This window comes from Felis catus, chromosome A1 (genome assembly GCF_018350175.1).
Source record: "Felis catus isolate Fca126 chromosome A1, F.catus_Fca126_mat1.0, whole genome shotgun sequence".
Taxonomy (NCBI): Eukaryota; Metazoa; Chordata; class Mammalia; order Carnivora; family Felidae; genus Felis; species Felis catus.
Window position 1 is genome coordinate 94,604,217 of NC_058368.1, and position 21,294 is coordinate 94,625,510.

Sequence of the window (21,294 nt, forward strand, 5' to 3'; positions counted from 1 at the left end):
AACCGTGTATGTACATGTACACACACCTAAATATATGTTTATACACACCTACTCCATAAAAATACACATTCATATCCAAATATGAACTGTGCATGCCTACTCATACTTGGATTCTTTTGATAAGCATAGTACAGTGCCATAATGCATTTTCCTAGTAACATTTTCATTTCTCTAGCTTGCTTTAGCTTATTTTATTGTAATAACGCAGTACGTAAAAAATATACAAAATACAAGCAAGGACTATGTTATCAGTAAGGTATCTGGTCAACAGTAGGCTATTAGTACTGAAGTTTTGGGGACATCAAAAGTTATACGTGGAATTTTGACTTTTGGCGGAGAGGCACCCTTAACCTCCAGGTGCTCAACGATCAAATGTGCATATATAACAAGTAAATAGATAAATATAAATAAGTTAATATGCGAACAGGGTTAAGGCAGAACACTGCCGGTTGGGAGGGTGGCTGCGACCCTCCCTTGGCCTGGAGAACCGCAGGAGAAGACACGGACCTCGAACCTGAGGGGCTTGGGCCTTCCGGCGTTCCGTAGACCCGCCGCCATTGGCTGAGCTGGAGACAGCTGACAGGCGGCGGCTGGGCGTGAGAGCTTCAAACATGGCGGCCACCACGGCGCTGATCCTGCCGGAGAGCCCCAGGTAGTCGCCAGAGGTGGCATGGATGGGACCGACGCAGAGACTCCCTTGTTAGCTGTCGCCTTTGGCTCCGAAGCGGGGCGGGCCCTGGGCTGGAGATACCGCGGTGCGGCCCTGCAGGAGTGCGGGGGACTGTGGGTGTCTCGCCTTCTCGGTGGTTCACTTACGTGGGGGTTACAATGCGCCTGGCAGCTGGGGTCAGTAGGACAGTGTGTGATGTGTGTCACTGTTCCCAGAGTGTGGGATCAGAAGTACCCAAGTCTGCCTGGAGTAGTGCTGAAGCACGTGGAGAGCTAAACAGTTTCTGTTTTCAACTCTCCTTCAGGCCTGATTACGAGAAAGGTTCCCATTAGAGCTGGAAGGTCTTTAATTCCTAACACGTGCCATTACCCCTTTTCAATCAAGATGGACTAGGCCTCGTTTTGGGCTAGTAAGGTGCCTAAGCAGAATTTGGTAACGTTGCTTTTGATTTCATTTTAAAACTTATTTTTAGCTCATTTCTACTTATGGTAGGGAAGCTCGGCTGTCCAGGGTGGTGATATAAAGTTCTGTCTTAAAATACAATTATTGAAGTAGAAATGACTCCCATTTCATGAAAAACAAGTAATAGTGCAGGTAGTGATGCGGAAAAAGTTGGACAGTAACAATTTCCTTGCGCCTGAATTGGGCAGGAATCTTGACGAAGAGAGCTGTCATTTTAAAGTTTTTTCCCTTCTTCCTGGATTCCTTGAGTTCTGACAGCCAGTTGTTCTCCTCATATCAGTGTCCTGCTTAAGAGCCGCCACGTCACTAAGCCATATCCAGTATGATGCAGAATTGTTCTTATCACATAATTTAAAGTTGATGATTACAGGAGAAGTAGGGTTTTAAAACATCTGTGTGCTGTTACCCTAAATGATTTCATGTCATATATACGTTGTTTTATCGCATTATCTGCCATGCAGTATTCTTTGCTTTGTATTTTGGTGTAACTGCCACTTTCCTCCTTCTCTTTCCATAGTTCCATTGTGGGTTAAGTGGATATTAAATATTTACTGCTGAGTGATTAATGGCATTCCCCACAGAGTGCAAGCTTCCCCTAGTTGTCTGCCTTGCCCAAAAGAAAGAGAAACTTTGCCAAATGGACTTTTTCAACACAAATACTTTTTGGGAGGCATCTCTTTGGAAATGTCCTGCCTCTTTTGCTGGCCATCATCTGTTTTTCTTTATAGCAATCAGAGTTATTGAAATGGAAACTTAAAGACAACTGCAGTTGTAGACAAGCATGCTTATAGCAAGTACAGTTCCACCTGGAAAACTCATTTTAAATTTCTGTTTTACACATTTATTTAGCATGAAAAAAGCAGTGTCGCTGATAAATGCAATAGACATAGGAAGATTTCCACGATTGCTCACCCGAATTCTTCAAAAACTTCATCTGAAGGTTTGTATTTTTGCATTTCTATAGTTTATAATACTTTCTTGTGATTGCACTGAAACTCTTTTGTTTGTATTTGAAAAACTTTTTGTGAAGTATAGTGTTCTCCAGTGTGTCCTAGGGAACACAGGCTCTGTACAAAATTTTGTAATGTCCCAAAAGTTTGGGAAACTCTGTCTTCATTAAAGTTAATCTTTTTTTATTATGTGTAAGTTTTCAGAGTGTATATATATATATATATATATATATATATATATATATATATTTCAGAGTATATTTTATGATAGTGTTTACAGTAAATATTTAAGGGTGAATATGATGTGCACAACTTTTCAAACAAGTTTGACCTTGCAACTGATGTCTCATGGTATATATTTTGGGACTCAGGTTCCATGTAACATGCTTTGGGAATATTCTGATTTCGTTCTTCCTCTTAAAAATAATGCTTTTGGGGCTCCTGGGTGGCCAAGTTGGTTAAGCATCCAACTTCAGAGCTCAGGTCATAATCTCACGGTTCATGAGTTCGAGCCCCGTCAGGCTCTGTGCTGACAGCTCAGAGCCTGGAGCCTGCTTCAGATTCTGTGTCTCCCTCTCTCTCTGCTCCAGCCCCTCTCAAGCTCTGTCTCTCTGTCTGTCAAAAAATAAATAAACATTAAAATTTTTTTAAAAAATGCTGTAGTTTTCTTATCACCCCAGTATTTAATCTTTCCTTTAATCTTTCCCTTTCACTTTTATTTCAAGGGTGTGGTTATTTTGGACAGATTAATGTTTAGTGATTCACTGCTTGGTCACCAACCTAAGTTAACTTCTTTTTCAGGTTATAAAAATTTAATTCCATCCAACACATGTTTATGGAGCATCTAGTAACTGCTCTTCCTGGTGGTACATGGCATCACCATTAAATGAAAATTAAATGGACTTTTTTTTTTAATTAGTTTTTATTTTATTTTTATTTTTATTTTTTTAAATTTTTTTAAATGTTTAATTTTGACAGAGAGAGAGAGAGAGAGAGAGAGAGAGAGAGACAGAGCATGAGTGGGGGAGGGGCAGAGAGAGAGACACACACAGAATCCGAAGCAGGCTCCAGGCTCTGAGCTGTCAGCACAGAGCGTGACACGGGGCTCGAACTCACCGTGAGATCACGACCTGAGCCGATGTCGGACGCTCAACCCCGAATTAGTTTTTATGTTAAATTCCAGTGAGTTAACATACAGTGTGATACTAGTTTTAGGCGTAGAATATAGTGATACAGCACTTCCATACTTCACCTGGAGAACCTGGACCCTCTTTTATTTTTCCTCAGAAGCCAGCTCACTTCCGAGTCCCTTCTCCCTCTTAAGTGTCTCTCAAAACCAATTTCTCTTCATAGTCTTAGTTCAGATCCTTAATGTCCCTGCCTTAGGCTGCAGTAACTGCCTCCAAACTGTTACCTCTACCTGAAGTCTACTCCCTCCTATCACTTCTTCATAATGCTAGTCCATTTATCTCTACAAATATTTTTTCCTAAAAAAAAAAAAAAAAAGAATTCAGTGTATCTTTACAGTGTTTGAAGTCGTCATTGACTTCCTATTGCCTCATGGAAAAAAGTTCAAAATCTTTAGAATTGTATTGTAATCACGTTATAACAACATTATAATATGGCCACAGGCTTTATTTTCCCATTTTGCAAGTGCTCCAGTCACACCGGGCTGTGCACTTTTACCGGAATATGCCATGAACTTTTCCAACTCTGTTTCTATGCATATACTCTTTCCCTTACCTGCAATGTCTTTTTTTCCCCTTTTTTATTGAATAGACTGGATGTCTCAAGGATCTTGCTGTCTCACTCTCAGCACTTTGTTTTCTGTGCTTCTAAAACACTTGGTTCATTGTCATCTCATTTTAGTCCTGCAGTGTAAGCATTTGTTTTATGATGCCAGGGTCTTTTGCTGACCTTGAAGATCTTGAGCATCATGTCTTACTGGTCTTTATATTTTCCATGCCTAATACACTTATATGGTCTGCACTCAGTAGCTGTTCTTGCAGTTAATTCTTATCCTTGCATGGGAAACACAAAACAAATGCAGGTCCTCTAAATTCCGGGCTATAAGGAATTTGTGATGTAGATGGAGAGACAGGAGGAGCCACCAAAGTAATATAATAGCAGCCACATTCTGAAGTATTTGTGATTCAGTTATGTTCCTCCCTCTGGTAGTGTTCTAATGACTTTGTGGTGTTAATTCATCTGATCCTTACAGCAACTTTAGGAAGTAGGTACTATTGTCATCCTTATTTCATCCAAGAAGAAACTGAGTTAGACACCAGTTAAATAATTTGTGCATGGACACACACCTAGCTAGTAAGCTTCCTGGTTCCAGAATCCATCCCTTCAATCCATCCCTGTTTATTACAATCAACCTCAGGAAAGAGTACAAAACAGTATATAAGTTAGTACAAAAGTGAATGATGTAAGCAATCAGTCCAGAAGTTCTGCTGTGATTTCCCGAGCTGGTAGCTGTCTTCTCAAACTTACAAAACAGTGTGGGACAAAAAACTCTCAAACGAATCTTTTGTTCTTTATGATGAGGGAGGATAGGAAATTTGTAGGAAAACGGTGATATGTAGTTTGTCTTTGATCCTCTCAGTCATTTCTGGGGTTGTGAATAAGTTAGCGTCTATCTTAGAGTAAGTGGGTGGCCAGAGCATTCTATAGAGATGCTTGGATGCTATGCCATCAGTGGCAGGGGAGTGAACATGAGGAGGTCTGGTCGTTGACAGCTGAAGCAGTTGAGAACAGAAACGTATGCAGGTGATAACTTTGCCAGCTAAGATAGAAAGCAAAGGTGCATTTTTTTTGTTTTTTTTCCTGGACAGTTTCAGGCAGTGTTCTTCTAGAGGGGTTCCTATTGTGATAAGAGTTTGTAGCAAGTAAAGTTTGCAGTGACATTCAGGATCTGCCAGATTTCTTTTTGTGTTCTTGGTCTGTTAAGTTGGCCTTTGCCTTGAGACAAGCAGAGCTCTTAGAACAGTGAAACCTGATGCAGGTGCATAGGTGAAGAATTTTAGGGATTGGGTTGCTCTTCTAAATGTCATCAGCTTAACACTTTCATTTTTTTATGGGCTTTGTCCAGACTGGTTCCTTGGAATCCCTAGTTGGAATAAACATAGGGAGAAGCCTTAAGCATGGAATATGGGTGTGCTTAAGCATGGGTCTGGGAGTCCTCTTTGAACTGGTCATCTTTCTGGCTCATCCTAGCATATAGAAATACATGGGAAGTTTTGGGGGGTTATTACTAATGCCTGAGAACTAAATGTCTTGTATTGTGCAGAATGGTCCCACAAGGTTTGTCCCATCCAGCATGCTAATGGAGTCTGCATTGGGAAACACTGACAGAAGTCAGATTAGGGACTTAGAAAGAACAATTTATGGCCTCTGAGTTTAAAAGAAAAAAAAAATAGCTGTCACAACTCATGCAATTAAAAAAGCTCACATACTTTGCTCCACTGGAGAGACTTGTAGGCCATCACACAAAGCCTGTTGGTCCAGCTATACTGTATGTCTAATTCTGAGAGATCAGTTCTTTGGATACCTGGCTGTGGCAAACTAGAAACAGCAAACTGGGGGGTGAAGATGCTGCTGTGATGGGCGTGAAGGCAGTTTCAAGAATTGACTTATAAAAATCAGACACAAGAAATGTAAATGCCCAGAAATCTGAGGGTTATTTATTTATTTATTTATTTATTTTTTCCTGAAGTGAAAAATCGTTAGTGTATCTTAAGAGTTCCTTGCAATACTGTTCATAGAATTCTGATGCTCATCATTGTGACGGACTCATCATAAGAAATTAGTTTAAACCAATATACTTTGTTTACAAAAGTTGAGAATGGGTGTGATACATTTTATTTATTTATTTTTTTAATTTTTTTTTTCAACGTTTATTTATTTTTGGGACAGAGAGAGACAGAGCATGAACAGGGGAGGGGCAGAGAGAGAGGGAGACACAGAATCGGAAACAGGCTCCAGGCTCTGAGCCATCAGCCCAGAGCCTGACGTGGGGCTCGAACTCACGGACCACGAGATCGTAACCTGGCTGAAGTCGGACGCTTAACCGACTGCGCCCCCCAGGCGCCCCAAGGGTGTGATACGTTTTAGAAAGATTGCTTTCATAAGTTGGAAAAAGAATTCTTGTATTTGATAGATTCACTTGTGGAACCTCTGTATTTCCTCATTATGACAGATAGAGAAGTCTCAGTATATTAACATAAAAGACAATCACAAATGTGAATCTCAGCCTATAGAAATGCCTAAGAATTTTTCTTGGCTATTATAATGTATGGAGGGTGCCACTAGCATTTAATGCCTGGGACTTTAAGGGTCCTGTGTGCAGGAGAGGCCTGCGCAAAAGAGAATTGGCCCCACCGATCTAGATAAAAAAGAAAAGGGCAGTTCATCTCTGAAAATACATTTATTTTGTAGTTAATATAAGATGGTATAAGTTAGTATAGGATGTGTAAGGTCTTCTTACACATGGGTTTATTGGGTAAGAATGATATATATACACTTTGAATTATAATATTTGGAAAATAGTAGTACTGTGTGTTCTTCCATTGAGGTTTTGTGCGTAAGACAGTGAATGTGATTCAGAGCTTGGGCTCTGGACAGCAGGCCTCTCTGTTTCTAAATCCATACTCTGAGGTTGTTTTTGTTTTTGAGAGCGAGCGAGCACATGAGCAGAGGACAGGGGCAGAGAGGGAGAGAGAGAATCTTAGGCAGGCTGCATGCTCAGCACAGAGCCTGACCAGGGACTCTGTGTCATGACCGTGAGATCATTGACCTGACCCAAAATCGAGAGTCGGACACTTAACCGCCTGGGTCACCCAGATGTCCCCCCCATGCTCTGAGTATTTAAAGCCTAATTGCTTTCATAATTATTTACCTAATATACTATCTTCATAGAGTAGAAGACATATTTAATTTTCTAAGGAATGTGACCTGATTGCAACTACTGAGGTTAGTTTACTCATCATGCATGTTAAGAAAATGAATTCTTCTGGGGCGCCTGGGTGGCTCAGTCGGTTGAGCGGCCGACTTCGGCTCAGGTCATGATCTCGCGGTCCGTGAGTTCGAGCCCCGTGTCGGGCTCTGTGCTGACAGCTCAGAGCCTGGAGCCGGTTTTGGATTCTGTGTCTCCCTCTCTCTGACCCTCCCCTGCTCATGCTCTGTCTCTCCCTGTCTCAAAAATAAATAAAACATTAAAAAAAAAAAAAAAAAAAAAAAAGAAAATGAATTCTTCAAAAAAGATAAGAAAAAGACAATTCGGAAAAATGGATTTTTTAATTTGCTTTTTTGTGGCTTTCTAGTTCAAAATTCTTAGAGTGCTTAAATTAAGCATCTTGATAACAAATTTTAGATTTCACAAATAGTTTATGAGTAAGTTTTTGTGTTAAGAAATTTACATAGTGTGGACAACCTGAAATGCCCCCTTGGTTAACTCTGGCTCTCCTTTCATCTTCATTCTCTCCTTTATTAGTTATTTATTGTTGAATTACAGATGACCCCCAAACTTAGCACCTTAAAACAAGAGTAAACATTTATTATACTCGCAGTTCGTGTAGGTCAAGAATGTAGGAGAGGCTTGACTGCTTGTTTCTGGCTTAGCTGCGTGGTTCTGGCTTGGGGTTCTCGTGAAGTTGCTGCCAGATGTTGTTGGGGCTGCTGTTTATCTGAAGGTTTGGCCGAGGTTGGAGGATTTCCTTCCAATATGATTACCTGGTGGGAGGCCTCAGTTCCTTGCTGCACAGGCCTTTCCTCCCAACATGGAGGTTGGCTTCTTCCAGAACCAGTGACCCAAGAGAGGGAGGTGCTGTCCTTTTTGTGACCTCGCGTTTGATGTCACAGAGCTTCACTTTTACTATATTATCCTTGTTAGAAGTAAGTCATTCCGTCTGGATCACTTTCAAGGGAAAGAAATGAGGCTCCATCCTTTGAAGGGAGGAGTGCTAAAGAATTTTGAGATATAATAAAACCACCACACCTCCCCAGAGGTAGCCTTGTTACCAATTTGGTTTTTATTCTAGATTCTTCATGTGTTAATAAATACAGACGTGCGTACACATGTGCATACACATACACATAGAAATGTGCAGTTTGTGTGTTTTTACGCAAGTGGCATCGTACTGTATATATTGCCCTGTTGTTTACCTTTTCTCGCTTGCCACTTTTTTAAGAGACCTTTCCACATCACTTCATATAGCACTGCCTTATATTCTTCATGTGTTGTTTTTCCTTTCTGCTTGTGTATGTGTATTTATGGCATATGTTCTTTAAATATATAGAAAAAATTAATACCCACTTTCCATTCTATTTATTAAAAAAACTTTTTTTAATGTTTATTTTTGAGAGACAGAGACAGAGTGTAAACAGGGGAGGGGCAGAGACAGAGGGAGACACAGAATCTGAAGCAGGCGCCAGGCTCTGAGCTGTCAGCACAGGGCCCGACATGGGGTTTGAACTCATGAGCTGTGAGATCCTGACTTGGGCCGAGGTCAGACGCTTAACTGACTGAGCCACCCAGGCACCCTGTCACTTTCCATCTTAAAATTTAAGTTTTGGGGCGCCTGGGTGGCTCAGTCGGTTAAGCAGCCGACTTCGGCTCAGGTCATGATCTCGTGGTCCGTGAGTTCGAGCCCCGCGTCGGGCTCTGTGCTGACAGCTCAGAGCCTGGAGCCTGTTTCAGATTCTGTGTCTCCCTCTCTCTGACCCTCCCCCGTTCATGCTCTGTCTCTCTCTGTCTCAAAAATAAATAAACGTTAAAAAAAATAAAATAAAATTTAAGTTTCTTGGACATTTGTTCTCTAATTTTATAAACCTAGACCTTAATTTTTTCCCATTGAGAGGATAAAAAAGAATGTATCTTGTTTACCTTCTCTTTTACTCCTAGATATGTGTGGGTTGCTTTTGGTAGACAGAAATAAGTTAAATTGCTGCTTTTTGGAAGCAGATAGAGGTACTTCATGCTTAATATTTATTTGACCCAAGGTTGCTTTTGGAGCAGGGTATTGAATATGTGTTTGGAACTTTTTTTAAAGCTGTATTCTCTATTTGCTCCCATATTTTACACTCCATTATTTTAAGGTTGCTTTCCTGATGTACCTGTGGATGGGGGAAAGTAAATATTCCCTTAGCCCCCTTCACTCCAAACCACTTTATTTTTTTTAAATATTGATTTATTTGTTTTAAACATTTCTTTAAATTTTTTTTTTTTTTTTTTTTTTAGAGAGAGAGCTAGTGTGTGAGTGGGGGAGAGGGGCAGAGAGAGAGAGAGAGAGAGAGAGAGAGAGAGAGAGAATCCTAAGCAGGCTTCCATACTCAGCATGGAGCCTGACACAGTGCTTGGTCCCCTGACCCTGGGATCACGACCTAAGCTGAAATCAAGAGTTGGATGCTCAACTGACTGAGCCAACCAGGCATTCCTTATTTTTTTTTTAAGTTTACTTACTTGTTTTGAGAGAGGGAGAGAGAATGAGTCAGGAGCAGAGAGAGAGTCAGAGAGAGAATCCCAAGCAGACTCTGTGCTGTCAGTATGGAGCCTGACACAGGGGCTTGATCTTACAAACTGTAAGATCACGGCCTGAGCCAAAATCCAGAGTTGGATGCTCAACCAGTTGAACTACCCAGGTGCCCCCCCAAACCACTTTATTTAAAAAAAAATTTTTTTTTTGCATCTTTATTTTTAAGAGAGAGAGAGAGAGAGAGAGCGAGCGAGAGAGCGCAAGAACGGGAGAGGGGTAGAGAGAGAGGAAGATACAGAATCTGAAGCAGGCTCTAAGCTCTGAGCTGTCAGCACAGAGCCTGACGAGGGGCTTGAACTCACAGATTGTGAGATCATGACATGAGCAGAAGTCAGACGCCCAACCAACTGAGCCATCCAGGTGCCCCTCCCCAAACCACTTTATTAATATAATGCCCTTGGAAATCTTGAGAATGTCTCTCTCTCTCTCTCTCTCTCTCTCTCTCTTTTTGTTTGCTGTATTTTTTAAACAAATTTCCCTTCCTTGTACATATTGGGGACACTGAAAGTTTATTTTTGTACCTCCTCAATCACTATTATTAATTTTGTGAAAACAGCTTATTTAGCATGTGTTCCAAGGCATCAGATTGACTGACTTGGTTAAATTATAAGTATCCATTGAATTTATTTGTTATTTATTATTTATTTATTTTTTTAATGTTTTATTTTATTTTTGAGAGAGAGAGACAGCATGAGTGGGGGAGGAGCAGAGAGAGAGGGAGACACAGAGTCCGAAGCAGGCTCCAGACTCTGAGCTGTCAGCACAGGGCCCATCGTGGGGCTCGAACCCACATACTGTAAGATCATGACCTGAGTTGAAGCTGGACGCTTAACCGACTGAGCCACCCAAGCACCCCAATATCCATTGAATTTAATACAACATGTGGTTCTGATTATATACATGTAATACCATTACCTTCCTCACATTGATGAAATCTGGTACTCTAGGTCATTATTTCAAGAAGACATATGGTAGTCACAGAAATTCTGAAACTTTTAAGTCAAAATGTTGCTCTTGAGGTAAGTAATTGGCATTTTGGCTAAATTTGGCTCATGATTTTCTCAGTCATAAAACAGGTAGTAGAGCCTGGAAGTTCTGGTGAGTAGCCTCCAAAAGTACACTAGCTTAAAGCTCTAATGCAGCTTTGGTTGAACAGCCAGGTAGGTGTACATCATCGTACGCTGTCAAGGGAGGGCTTATGAACTTCTGAATTTTCTCCCTATTGCTGTTCGGGAGAGGCAGCCATAGGGAGAGTTGTTTTTAGTATATGTGGATAATATAGGTTATTTATTTTATTTTATATCTTATTTTATATTATTTTCTTTTAATTCATTTATTTTTAAAGGAGTTCTTTTTATTTGTAAGTTGTTCAAGTGGTACACGTTTTTCCTACGTAATAAACTAATGTCTTTAGATCAAGGAGATTATTTTGGATACAAAAGAAAGAAGACTTCTCAGAGGTTCTATTAAGATGGCTGTCTTCTTTCACGTATTGGTCATAAAATTAATGTGTATAATGTGTGAGTTTTGGAAAATATGTATGAAAATGATAAAAAAGACCTAATTTCTTGCTTTATGTATGCTCTTATAATAACTCACATTTTTGCAGAACTCATCAAAATGAAAATTACATGAATGAGTATTTGTATTTGTGTGTCTAACTAGAGTACCGTATACTTGAGGACATGAACTGCCTTTCTCTGTAGCACATAACAGATACTCAGTAAATATATTTGAATGAGGAAGGTGGACATTACTGTTAATTATTATTAACATTTTGGGGGGTTACCTTCTAGTATTGTTTTTTCTAAACATCCATTTCTTTTGGTAAATACTGGTAGTTTCCACCTCCTATAAATCATAGAACTTGAAGTAATGTGTTTTTTTAAGATTAATTAATTAATTAATTAAATTTATTTATTTATTCATTTGGCATGATCCAGATAATGAATTGTACTATGATTTTGAGTTGTTGAAATTTACAAACACATCAGATTCTTTCGCTTTTTCTTAACATTTCTCACCCATGTGTGAATAAAGGAATCTTCAGATACTCTTCTGTGGAGTATCCAAGTTTTGAATACCTGCATGTGTGCTAATAGCTTGCTTTTTGTGTTGTAGGCTGAGAACAGTTTCAGTGAGGAAGAAGAAGAAAAGCTTCAGGCTGCATTTTCTCTAGAGAAACAAGATCTTCACCTAGTTCTTGAAACAGTATCATTCATTTTAGAACAGGTATTTTTATTGCCCCAAACCTCCTAAACATGCTTTCTTTACTGCATATCTGTATTGCTATGATAGCTATCAATTTTTTTTATTTACGTACTTTTTAATTAAAAAAATTTTTTTTAAGTTTATATTGAGAGAGAGAGAAAGCACACGCATGATTGCGAGCTAGGGGGAGGGGTAGAGAGAGCCTTTGCAGGCTGTCAGCACAAAGCCTGATGCGGGCTCAAACTCATGAACCGTGAGATGATGACCTGGGCTTAAATTAAGAGTTGGACACTTAACCCACTGAGCCACCCAGGGGCACCTGTCGCTTTTTATTTTTTCAAAAAAAGTATACGGATGGAAGCTGTGAATATATTGTACTTGAGAATTTGAAGGTAGTAAAAATATTTGAATGTATGATTTTTTCCTACGTATTGCAGTCTACAAAACAATCTAAATGTTAAGTAGCATGAGTAAAGTATTTAACAACGTGAATCAGGGCTTCATTGACTTGAGACAGGTATAAAACATTTTAATTCATTGTTACTGGGTTTATAACTTGGAGAAGTGAGCGCATTTTATTTAAGAAATTTAAGAAATGATTTCGGGGGGATTTATTCGACTAGGATGATAAAACATTTAGAAAAGACATAGTTGTCAAAGGACTTTTTGTCATACAGTTTCTTCCTATTAAACTGCCCTTTTGCATCCCTTTTTCAGCCGTTAAATGTGGTTCAAGTCCCATCTCCTCTCACTGTAGCTTTGACCCCTTGCACTTGGCAGTTTTGCCCTAATTTGGATTCCTTTTATCCTTGGCTCATCCGAGTGGAGCACATTGTTAGTCTTTGATTATTTCATGTGTGTCAGCCTTCATTAGGTTTTGAATTTGTGAGGGACCTGTCATATTTTTAATTCACCTTCTATAAACCTAGCACATTGCTGGACTTAAAATAGATTTCAATAAATTCGTGTTGGGTGACTTCATAGAATACTTGTGAAATAAAGTTTAAATAGTACTGTAGCTTCATAGGCATTTTAGTGAACAGATATGGTTAGGAAGACAAGTACCCAGGCGTCTACTACACACAGCCTTGTGCAGATTACAGGTCAGAAACAGGACTATGGTTCTGAACCCTGGTGAACCTTCAGTAGAAGGAAGGATAATCAAGGAGGACCCAGCAACATGGACTTCATGAGAAAGTCGTTCCAGAATAATGTTAAGAACTAGAACAGATATTATTAAAAATGTTTTATTTTCACATGTTTACAATATTTTATTATAGTAAATTATTATTGTATGTTTACAATATTTATTACGTATGTTTACAATGTTTTATTATGTATTACCTAGGAAGTTGGGTAGACGAAGGTGGTTTTGAGAAAGCGCTTCCTGGAAAAAGTTTGTTTGTTGGGAAATGAAACCGTTCTACGTTTCTTTGAAATAGTTAAGTGAAATGAGGAAATGATAGCTTATTTTATTTGCTTACATTATTTATTTACTTAAGTAATCTCTACACCCAGTGTGGGGCTCACGGTCATGACCGTGAGGTCAAAAGTTGCAGGCTCCTCCGACTCAACCCAGCCAGGCACCCCAGAAATGATACTTTAAATAGAGTATCACTTACATAGCTAACGTAAAGAAGACATTTTTCCGTTAAGTGGATTTAGGATTACTTAAGACACAGGCAAAAGTGGGAAAGTGTAGCCTAAATAGTTTAAATTAGGCCATTTAACCCTGCGTCTCCCTGTTGTGTATATTATTATTGGTAAATAGATATAAAACACTTACGGGATGCCTGGGTGACTCAGTCGGTTAAGTGTACGACTTCAACCCAGGTCATGATCTCGCGGTTTGTGGGTTCGAGCCCTGCATCGGGCTCTGTGCCAACAGCTCAGAGCCTGGAGCCTGCTTTGGATTCTGTGTTTCCCCTCTCTCTGCCCCTCCCCTGCTCGTGCTCGCTCTCTCAGTCTCTCTCAAAGAACAAACTTTAAAAAAAATACATAAAACATTTCTGATAGAAATAGGAAATTTTTTGTTGATTTAAATCATTTAAAACTAATTTTGTATTTGAGTATAATTCAAGGGATCTGTCTGAGTATCAGGGACAGAGGTAATGTTTGCCCTCTCGTGACTAGGCGGTGTATCACAGCGTGAAGCCCGCGGCTCTGCAGCAGCAGTTAGAGAGCCTTCATCTCAGACAAGACAAAGCGGAAGCTTTCGGCAATGCTTGGTCTTCTATGGGTCAAGAAACAGTTGAAAAATTCAGACAGAGGATTCTTGCTCCCCACAAGGTATAGGATTACACTACCCCACGATATTTTCCAGTAAGAATGGCAAAAATGGTTGTACTGGAAGGGTTTTCAAGGTGATCATGTTTTGTACAGAGGCAGTCTGGCAAAAGAAAGAATATATACACTAGGCCTTTAAGGTTATTTCCATACGTATTGGACACCACGTTGTGATTTAATTTTACTTACAGTTTAAAATATGTCTCTGTAACTTCAGAATAGGAATGAGTCAGTCTGTTTTTCCTTTTTTTTTTTTTATCTTGGGCAGAGTGGGCTATTCTTGTTAACGGTGTACCTGTGTATAAGTCTTACGGTGTGTTTACTGAAGCACGTAATTGTGTGTGTCTGTATTAGTGCCTAGCAGAATGTACTCAGTATGTGTGGAATAGCAAATAGCGAAAAAGGGAGCACTTTGGGACAAATACAAAATAACAGCAGTGTTTCAAAACTGCTGGGGGCCTTTAGTCACTGTTAATAGAGGTTAAGTTGATCATACAGATTTTGACCTTTTTTCTAATAGTAGGTTGTATTACATCACTGATTTTCAGATTTACAGCCCGCTGTATTCCTGGGATCAGTTTCATGGGTTGTTGTGTATCATGCTTTTTATATGTTGCTGTTTGATTTGCTTATGTTTTGTTAAAAATTTTTCCATCTATGTTCATGAGGGCTCTTGGTCTATATAGCTTTCTCGTGATGTCTTTGGTGGTATCAGAGAGCAACTGACATTGGAAAGTGAGCTGGGAAGTGTTCTCACCTCCTCTTCCATTTTCTTTAAGAATTTGTGAAGGATTGGTATTATTTTACACTTTGCCAGCATTATATGAGAGTTCTAGTACCTCATCAGCACTTGGTATTGTCACTTTTTTTAAAAAATATTTTTTAAAAAATATTTCTATTTTTTTTTTTTTAATTTTTTTTTCAATGTTTATTTATTTTTGGGACAGAGAGAGACAGAGCATGAACGGGCGAGGGGCAGAGAGAGAGGGAGACACAGAATCAGAAACAGGCTCCAGGCTCTGAGCCATCAGCCCAGAGCTCGACGCGGGGCTCAAACTCATGGACCGCGAGATCGTGACCTGGCTGAAGTTGGACGCTTAACCGACTGCGCCACCCAGGCGCCCCAAAAATATTTTTATTTTTGAGAGAGACAGAGAGAGAACGAGTGGGGGAGGAGCAGAGAGAGAGGGAGACACAAAATCTGAAGCAGGCTTCAGGCTCTGAGCTGTCAGCACAGAGCCCAATGCGGGGCTTGAACTCATGAACCGTGAGATCATGACCTGAGTCAAAGTCAGACGTATAACTGACTGAGCCACCCAGGTGCCTCACATTTTTTTTTTTTTTTTTTAATGTTTATTTCTGGGGGAGAGAGGGAGAGTACAAGCAGGGGAGGGGCTGAGGAGGAGGGGAACAGAGAATTGGAAGGAGGCTCCATGCTAATAGCAGAAAGCCCGATGCCGGGCTTGAATTCACGAGCTGTGAGCCCATGGGCTGAGCTGAAGTCAGACACTCAACCAACTGAGCCACCCAGGCCCTCCATTGTCACTTGTTTTTATCAAAACTATTCTATTAGGTTTCTAGTGGTATTTTGTATTTTTAATTTGCGTTTTCCTAATAACAAATTATATGATCTCTTTATGTGCTTACTTGTCTCCATATATCTTCATTGGTAGAATATTTGTTCACATCTTTTGCCTAATTGTATTTCCACATTGTGAAAGATAAGGAAGTTCCATTATAGTAATTTAAAGGACAGTCTCAGGAGTAAATCCCAGCATATGGAAATGCATGGGAATTTTTTTGTTCTGGGTTGTTCAAATGTGTGGAGGGTGTTTGTTTTCTTTCAGCTTTTGTGAGGTTTTTATATATTCTAGGCGTGTGTCCTTTCTCACCTGTGATTTACGGGAAAGCTTTTTATTCTAATGAAGTTTGATTTATCAGTTATTTTCTTTTATCGATCCTTTTGGTTTTGTATCTAAGAATTTGTGGGCTAATGCAGTATCACAAAGATTTTATTTTCTTCTGTTTTATAGGTTTATTTTTTCCATTTAGCTCTAAAATCTATTTTGAGTTAATTTGGTATAAGGTGCAGATTAAATTTCCTTTTTTCTGCGTATAGATGTTCGTTTTAGATGTTCATTTATACACGTCCAGCATAACTTACTGATAACATCTTTTTGTCCCTGAAGTGCCTCACCCTTTTGTCAAAAATCATTTGACATGTTTGTGTGGGTCTTTCTCTGGACTCTCTGTTTAGACCATTGATCTTTCTATCTTTATGCTAATATGATACCTTAATTTCTGTAGCTTTGTAGCAAACTTTAAAAGTCAAGTATTGTGAGTCTGCTAACTTTGCGGGTTTTTTTTTCCCCCATAATTGTTTTGGATATTCTGATTTCTTTGACTTTTTATATAAATTTAAAAACCAGCTTTGCTAGTTTTAAAAAATCCTGCTGGGATTTTTGATTATGTTTAACTTACAGATCACTTAATAGAGAAATGACTTCTTAGCAGTACTGAGTATACCTATTTAGGTCCTCTTTGATTTCTTATGTCACTTTTGTTCATTTTTCAGCCTACACATCCTACATATGTTATGTTAGATTTATGCCTGAGTATTTTGTGTTTTTGGAGTTGTTGTAATGGTACTGTTTTTGAAATTTTGGTTTTTAGTTGTTTCTGGCTAGTATATAGAGTTGATTTTTGTATATCGACCTTGTATTCTGTGACCTTGGTAAATTCCTTAATTAGTTACAGCAGTTTTTTTGTGTGGATTTTTTGTGATTTTCTTTATGGATAGTTACATTGTCCATGAATAGAGACCGTTTTATTCTTTTCCAGTCTGTTCAGCTTTTATTTTTTTTCTTGCTCTATTGCACTGAGTAGGACTTTTTGAGAGACACAGAGAGACAGAGCATGAGCATGGGAGGGGCAGAGAGAGAAGGAGACACAGAATCTGAAGCAGGCTCAGGCTCTGAGCTGTTAACACAGAGCCTAATGTGGGGCTCGAACTCACAAACCGCGAGATCATGACCTGAGCTGAAGTTGTACGCTTAACTGACTGAGCCACCCAGGTGTCCCTGAGTAGGACTTTTAATATGATTTAAATAGGACTCAGAACTCCAGACATCCTGCCTGCTTCCAATTTTATCTATCTTTTTAAGATGTTTATTTTTAAGCCATTTCTGTGCTCAGCCTAGTGCTCAAACTCACAACCCCGAGATCCAGAGTTGCATGCTCCACCAACAGACCAGCCAGACGGTCTGCCTTGTTTCTAGTTTTAGAGGGAAAGGGTTCAGTCTTTTACCATAAAGCATGGTGTTAGCTACAGGTGTTTAAAAGTGCCCCTTTATTGTTTTCATTTCTCTCCTGTTTTTTTTTTTTTTTTGAACTCTGCATTCTCAGTGTCCTCAAGCATTCTCCACATCATTACTTCATTTTGCATCAGTTAAATTTCTACTTTTCCCTACATCCTTTACAGATTTTAGGTTTTCCCACTTTGTGTCCCTGAAATTCTTCTTTCAACCATTCCCATTTTTAAGCAATCTCACTTGCCTTTTAATATTTGCCTGTTTTCTGTTTGTATAATTTTATTTTATAGAGTTCATTTTTTCATGAATTTATGCAAGTATAGTATACTCGCACAGTTAAACATGTTTTTTTCTGCTTCCGTTAGTAATTTTTCAGTGTCTTCCAGATGATAGTATTTTTATTTTTATTTTTTAGAGAAAGAGCAGGGAAGAGGGATAGAAGGATGGGGGGAGAGAGAGAGAGAAGAGGAGAGGGGGGAGAATCTTAAGCAGGGTACACGCTCAGTGCAGAGCCTGATGTGGGGCTCGATCCCACAACCCTGGAATTGTGACCTGAGCCGAAATCAAGAGTCAGACACTCAACCAACTGAGCCACCCAGGCACCCATTTTTCTTTTTTTAAGGTAATATTTCTTCTCCAAATTATGTTGCATTGTATCAATATCTAAGAAGTGGTTTAGTCATTTGCCATATAAAACATGCAGGAAAGTTGTAAGGACATGATTAATTGTACATCATTCCCTTGATAATGCAGAAAATTATCTTTTATTAATACAGATTATCTGAGAGGATAGCTAATACATTATTTTTTATTTTTTTATTTTTTTAAAATTTTTTTTTAACGTTTATTTATTTTTGAGACAGAGAGAGAGCGTGAACAGGGGAGGGGCAGAGAGAGAGGGCAACACAGAATCTGAAACAGGCTCCAGGCTCTGAGCTGTCAGCATAGAGCCCGATGCGGGGCTCGAACTCACAGACCGTGAGATCATGACCTGAGCCGAAGTCAGACGCTTAACCAACCGAGCCACCCAGGCGCCCTGCTAATACATTATTTTAATACCTTAAACAATTAATACAGTGGTAGCAAACTTCCTTTTTTGTGCAAGTATAGTTGACACACAATGTTATATTAACTTCAGATGTACAACATGGTGACTCTTCAAGTCTGTATGTTATGCTATGCTTACTACAAGTGTAGCCCCATTTTGTCGTTATACACTGCTGCTACATTACCACTGACTTTATTTCCTGTGCTTGTATGCCCATAACTTATTCCATAACTGGAAGTCTGTATCTCCCACCCCCCTTCACTCATTTTGCCCATCCCCTATCCCTGTTTCTCTCTGGCAGCCATCTGTGTAGCCTCTGTATTTATGGATCTGTTTCTGCGTTTTGTTTGTTTATTCATTCTTTTGCTTTTTAGATTCTACATGTAAGTGAAATCCTACGGTAATCGTCTTCTGTTGGAGTTATTGGACTTGGTATAATACTCTCTAGGTCTATTCGTGTTGTTGAAAATGGTAATATCTCATTCTTTTTAATGCTCGGTACTATCCCATTGTGTATATATAGCACATGTGTCTCGATTCATCTCTCGATGGACACTTGGATTCTTCCATGTCTTGGCTGTTGTAAATAGTGCCACAATAGACATAGGGGTGCGCGTATATATTTTCAAATTAGTGTTTTCATTTTCGTTGGGTAATTATCTAAAGAATTACTGAATCACATGGTATTTCTACTTAAAAAAAGTTTTTTGAAGAAGCTCTACACCCAATGCGGGGCTTGAACTCATGACCCTGAGATCGAGAGTCACATGCTCTACCAACTGAGCCAGCCAGGTTTCCCTCTGTTATTTTTTTTTTTTTAATTTTTTTTTTTCAACGTTTATTTATTTTTGGGACAGAGAGAGACAGAGCATGAACGGGGGAGGGGCAGAGAGAGAGGGAGACACAGAATCGGGAACAGGCTCCAGGCTCTGAGCCATCAGCCCAGAGCCTGACGCGGGGCTCGAACTCACGGACTGCGAGATCGTGACCTGGTTGAAGTCGGACGCTTAACCGACTGCGCCACCCAGGCGCCCCGGTTCCCCTCTGTTATTAAGTGTTGGAGGAACCTCCATGCTCTTTTCCACAGTGGCTGCACCAATTTACATCCCCACCAGTAGTGCACAAGCATTCCTTTTTCTCCACATCCTCGCCCTGTTCCTGTCTCCTTGATTCTCACCATTTTGACAGGTATAAGGTGATATCTCATGGTGGTTTTGATTTGCATTTCCCTGAGGATGAGTCACATTGAACATCTTCTCATGTATCTGTTGGCCAGATGTATGTCTTCTTTGGAAAAATATCTGTTCAGGTCCTTTGCCCAGTTTTTAATCAGATTGTGTTTTTGGAGTTAGGTTTTATAAGTTCTTTATTTTGGATATTTACCCCTTATCCAATACATCGTTTGCGAATATCTTCTCTGAATGAATATCTTCTCCCATTCAGTCGGTTGTCTTTTCGTTTTGTTCATTGTTTCCTTTGCTGTGCAAAAACATTTTATTTTGGTGTGGTCCCGGTAGTTTATTTTTGCTTTTGTTTCCCTTGCCTGAGGTGACATATCTAAAAAAATGTTGCGATGGTCCATGTCATATTTGCTGCCTATGTTTTCTTCCAGAAGTTTTATGGTTTCATGTTTCACATTTAGCTCTTTAATGCATGTTGGGTCATTTATGTGTGTGGTGTTAGAAAGCGGTCTGGTTTCTTTCTTTTGCATGAAGCTGTGCAGTTTGCTCAGTACCATTTATTGAAGACAGTAGTTCCCATTGCATATTCTTGCCTCCTTTGTCTCAGATTAATTGACCATATAAGCATGGGTTTATTTCTGGGCTCTATTCTGTCCCATTGATCTCTGTGTCTGTTATTGTGCTCATACCATACTGTTTTGGTTACCACAGCTTGGTAATATATCTTGAAATCTGGAATTGGGATACCTCCAGCTTTGTTCTAGTTTCTTGAGATCATAGCAAGCATTTTTTGTATTTATTGAGGGCCACATACTCTGCTGGGTGCTTTGTATCTTGTAAAACCTACTTGCAGTTATAGTTTATATTTAAAATACAACTGAGGTTTAGAAGGATTGAATAATTGGTTCAGGGTCATGTAGCTGAGTAAATTTGACACAGTAGTCACCCTCGTAAGCCATTATACTATACTTCTACCTAGGTGTTAGCTACACAGTTTTTCTGTGAAGAGTGGTTGACTTAGTTTTGTGTCTATGTAGGATATCTTTGGAAAGGAAGAAAATAAAACCTCATACATAAAGTGTAAGTTTATCACCCCAATCAGTTGGTCTTTTGGTAAAACTGACCTGAGAATCAGATGTATTTTTTTAAGCCTTGTTGTTTTTTAAAAATATTTATTTAATGGGGCATGTGGGTGGCTCAGTCGGTTGAGCATCTGCCTTCGGCTCACGTTATGATCTCACGGTTCGTGAGTTCGAGCTCCGTGTTGGGCTCTGTGCTGACAGTTCAGGGCCTGGAGCCTGCTTTAGATTCTCATTCTCTCTGTCTCTCTCTTTCTCTCTCTCTCCCTCTCCCTGTCTCCCTCTCTTTCTGCCCCTCCCCCACTCACACTCTGTGTGTGTGTCTCTCTCTCTCCCCTTCAAAAATAAATCAATATTAAAAAAATTTAAATACTTATTTTGAGAGAGGGTGTGGAAGCAGGGGTGTGGGCAGAAAGAGAGGGAGAGAGAGAATCCCATGCAGGCTCTGCGTTGTCATCACAGAGCCTGATGTGGGGCCCGATCTCACCAACCGTGAGATCATGACCTGAGCTGAAATCAAGAGTTGGATGCTTAACTGACTGAGCCACCCAGGTGCCCCTT

General features: G+C 39.6%; 1 protein-coding gene across 6 annotated transcripts in view; it reads left to right on the forward strand.

Moving 5' to 3' along the window:
- Positions 1 to 523: 523 nt before the first annotated feature.
- The window catches only part of COMMD10 (COMM domain containing 10), a 217,689-nt gene continuing 196,918 nt past the window's right edge, over positions 524 to 21,294 (forward strand). Inside the window, exons 1-4 of one of the 6 annotated variants that reach the window (XM_003980668.5) lie at positions 524 to 652; positions 1,982 to 2,072; positions 11,739 to 11,849; positions 13,962 to 14,117. In XM_003980668.5, the coding sequence (XP_003980717.2) occupies positions 612 to 652; positions 1,982 to 2,072; positions 11,739 to 11,849; positions 13,962 to 14,117 (399 nt within the window). In that variant the 5' untranslated portion in view covers positions 524 to 611. Of the gene's footprint in view, positions 784 to 805; positions 847 to 1,981; positions 2,073 to 11,738; positions 11,850 to 13,961; positions 14,118 to 21,294 lie in introns of those variants that run through there. The other 5 variants (XM_045057806.1, XM_045057794.1, XM_045057783.1 and 2 more) reach the window with 5 other exon arrangements.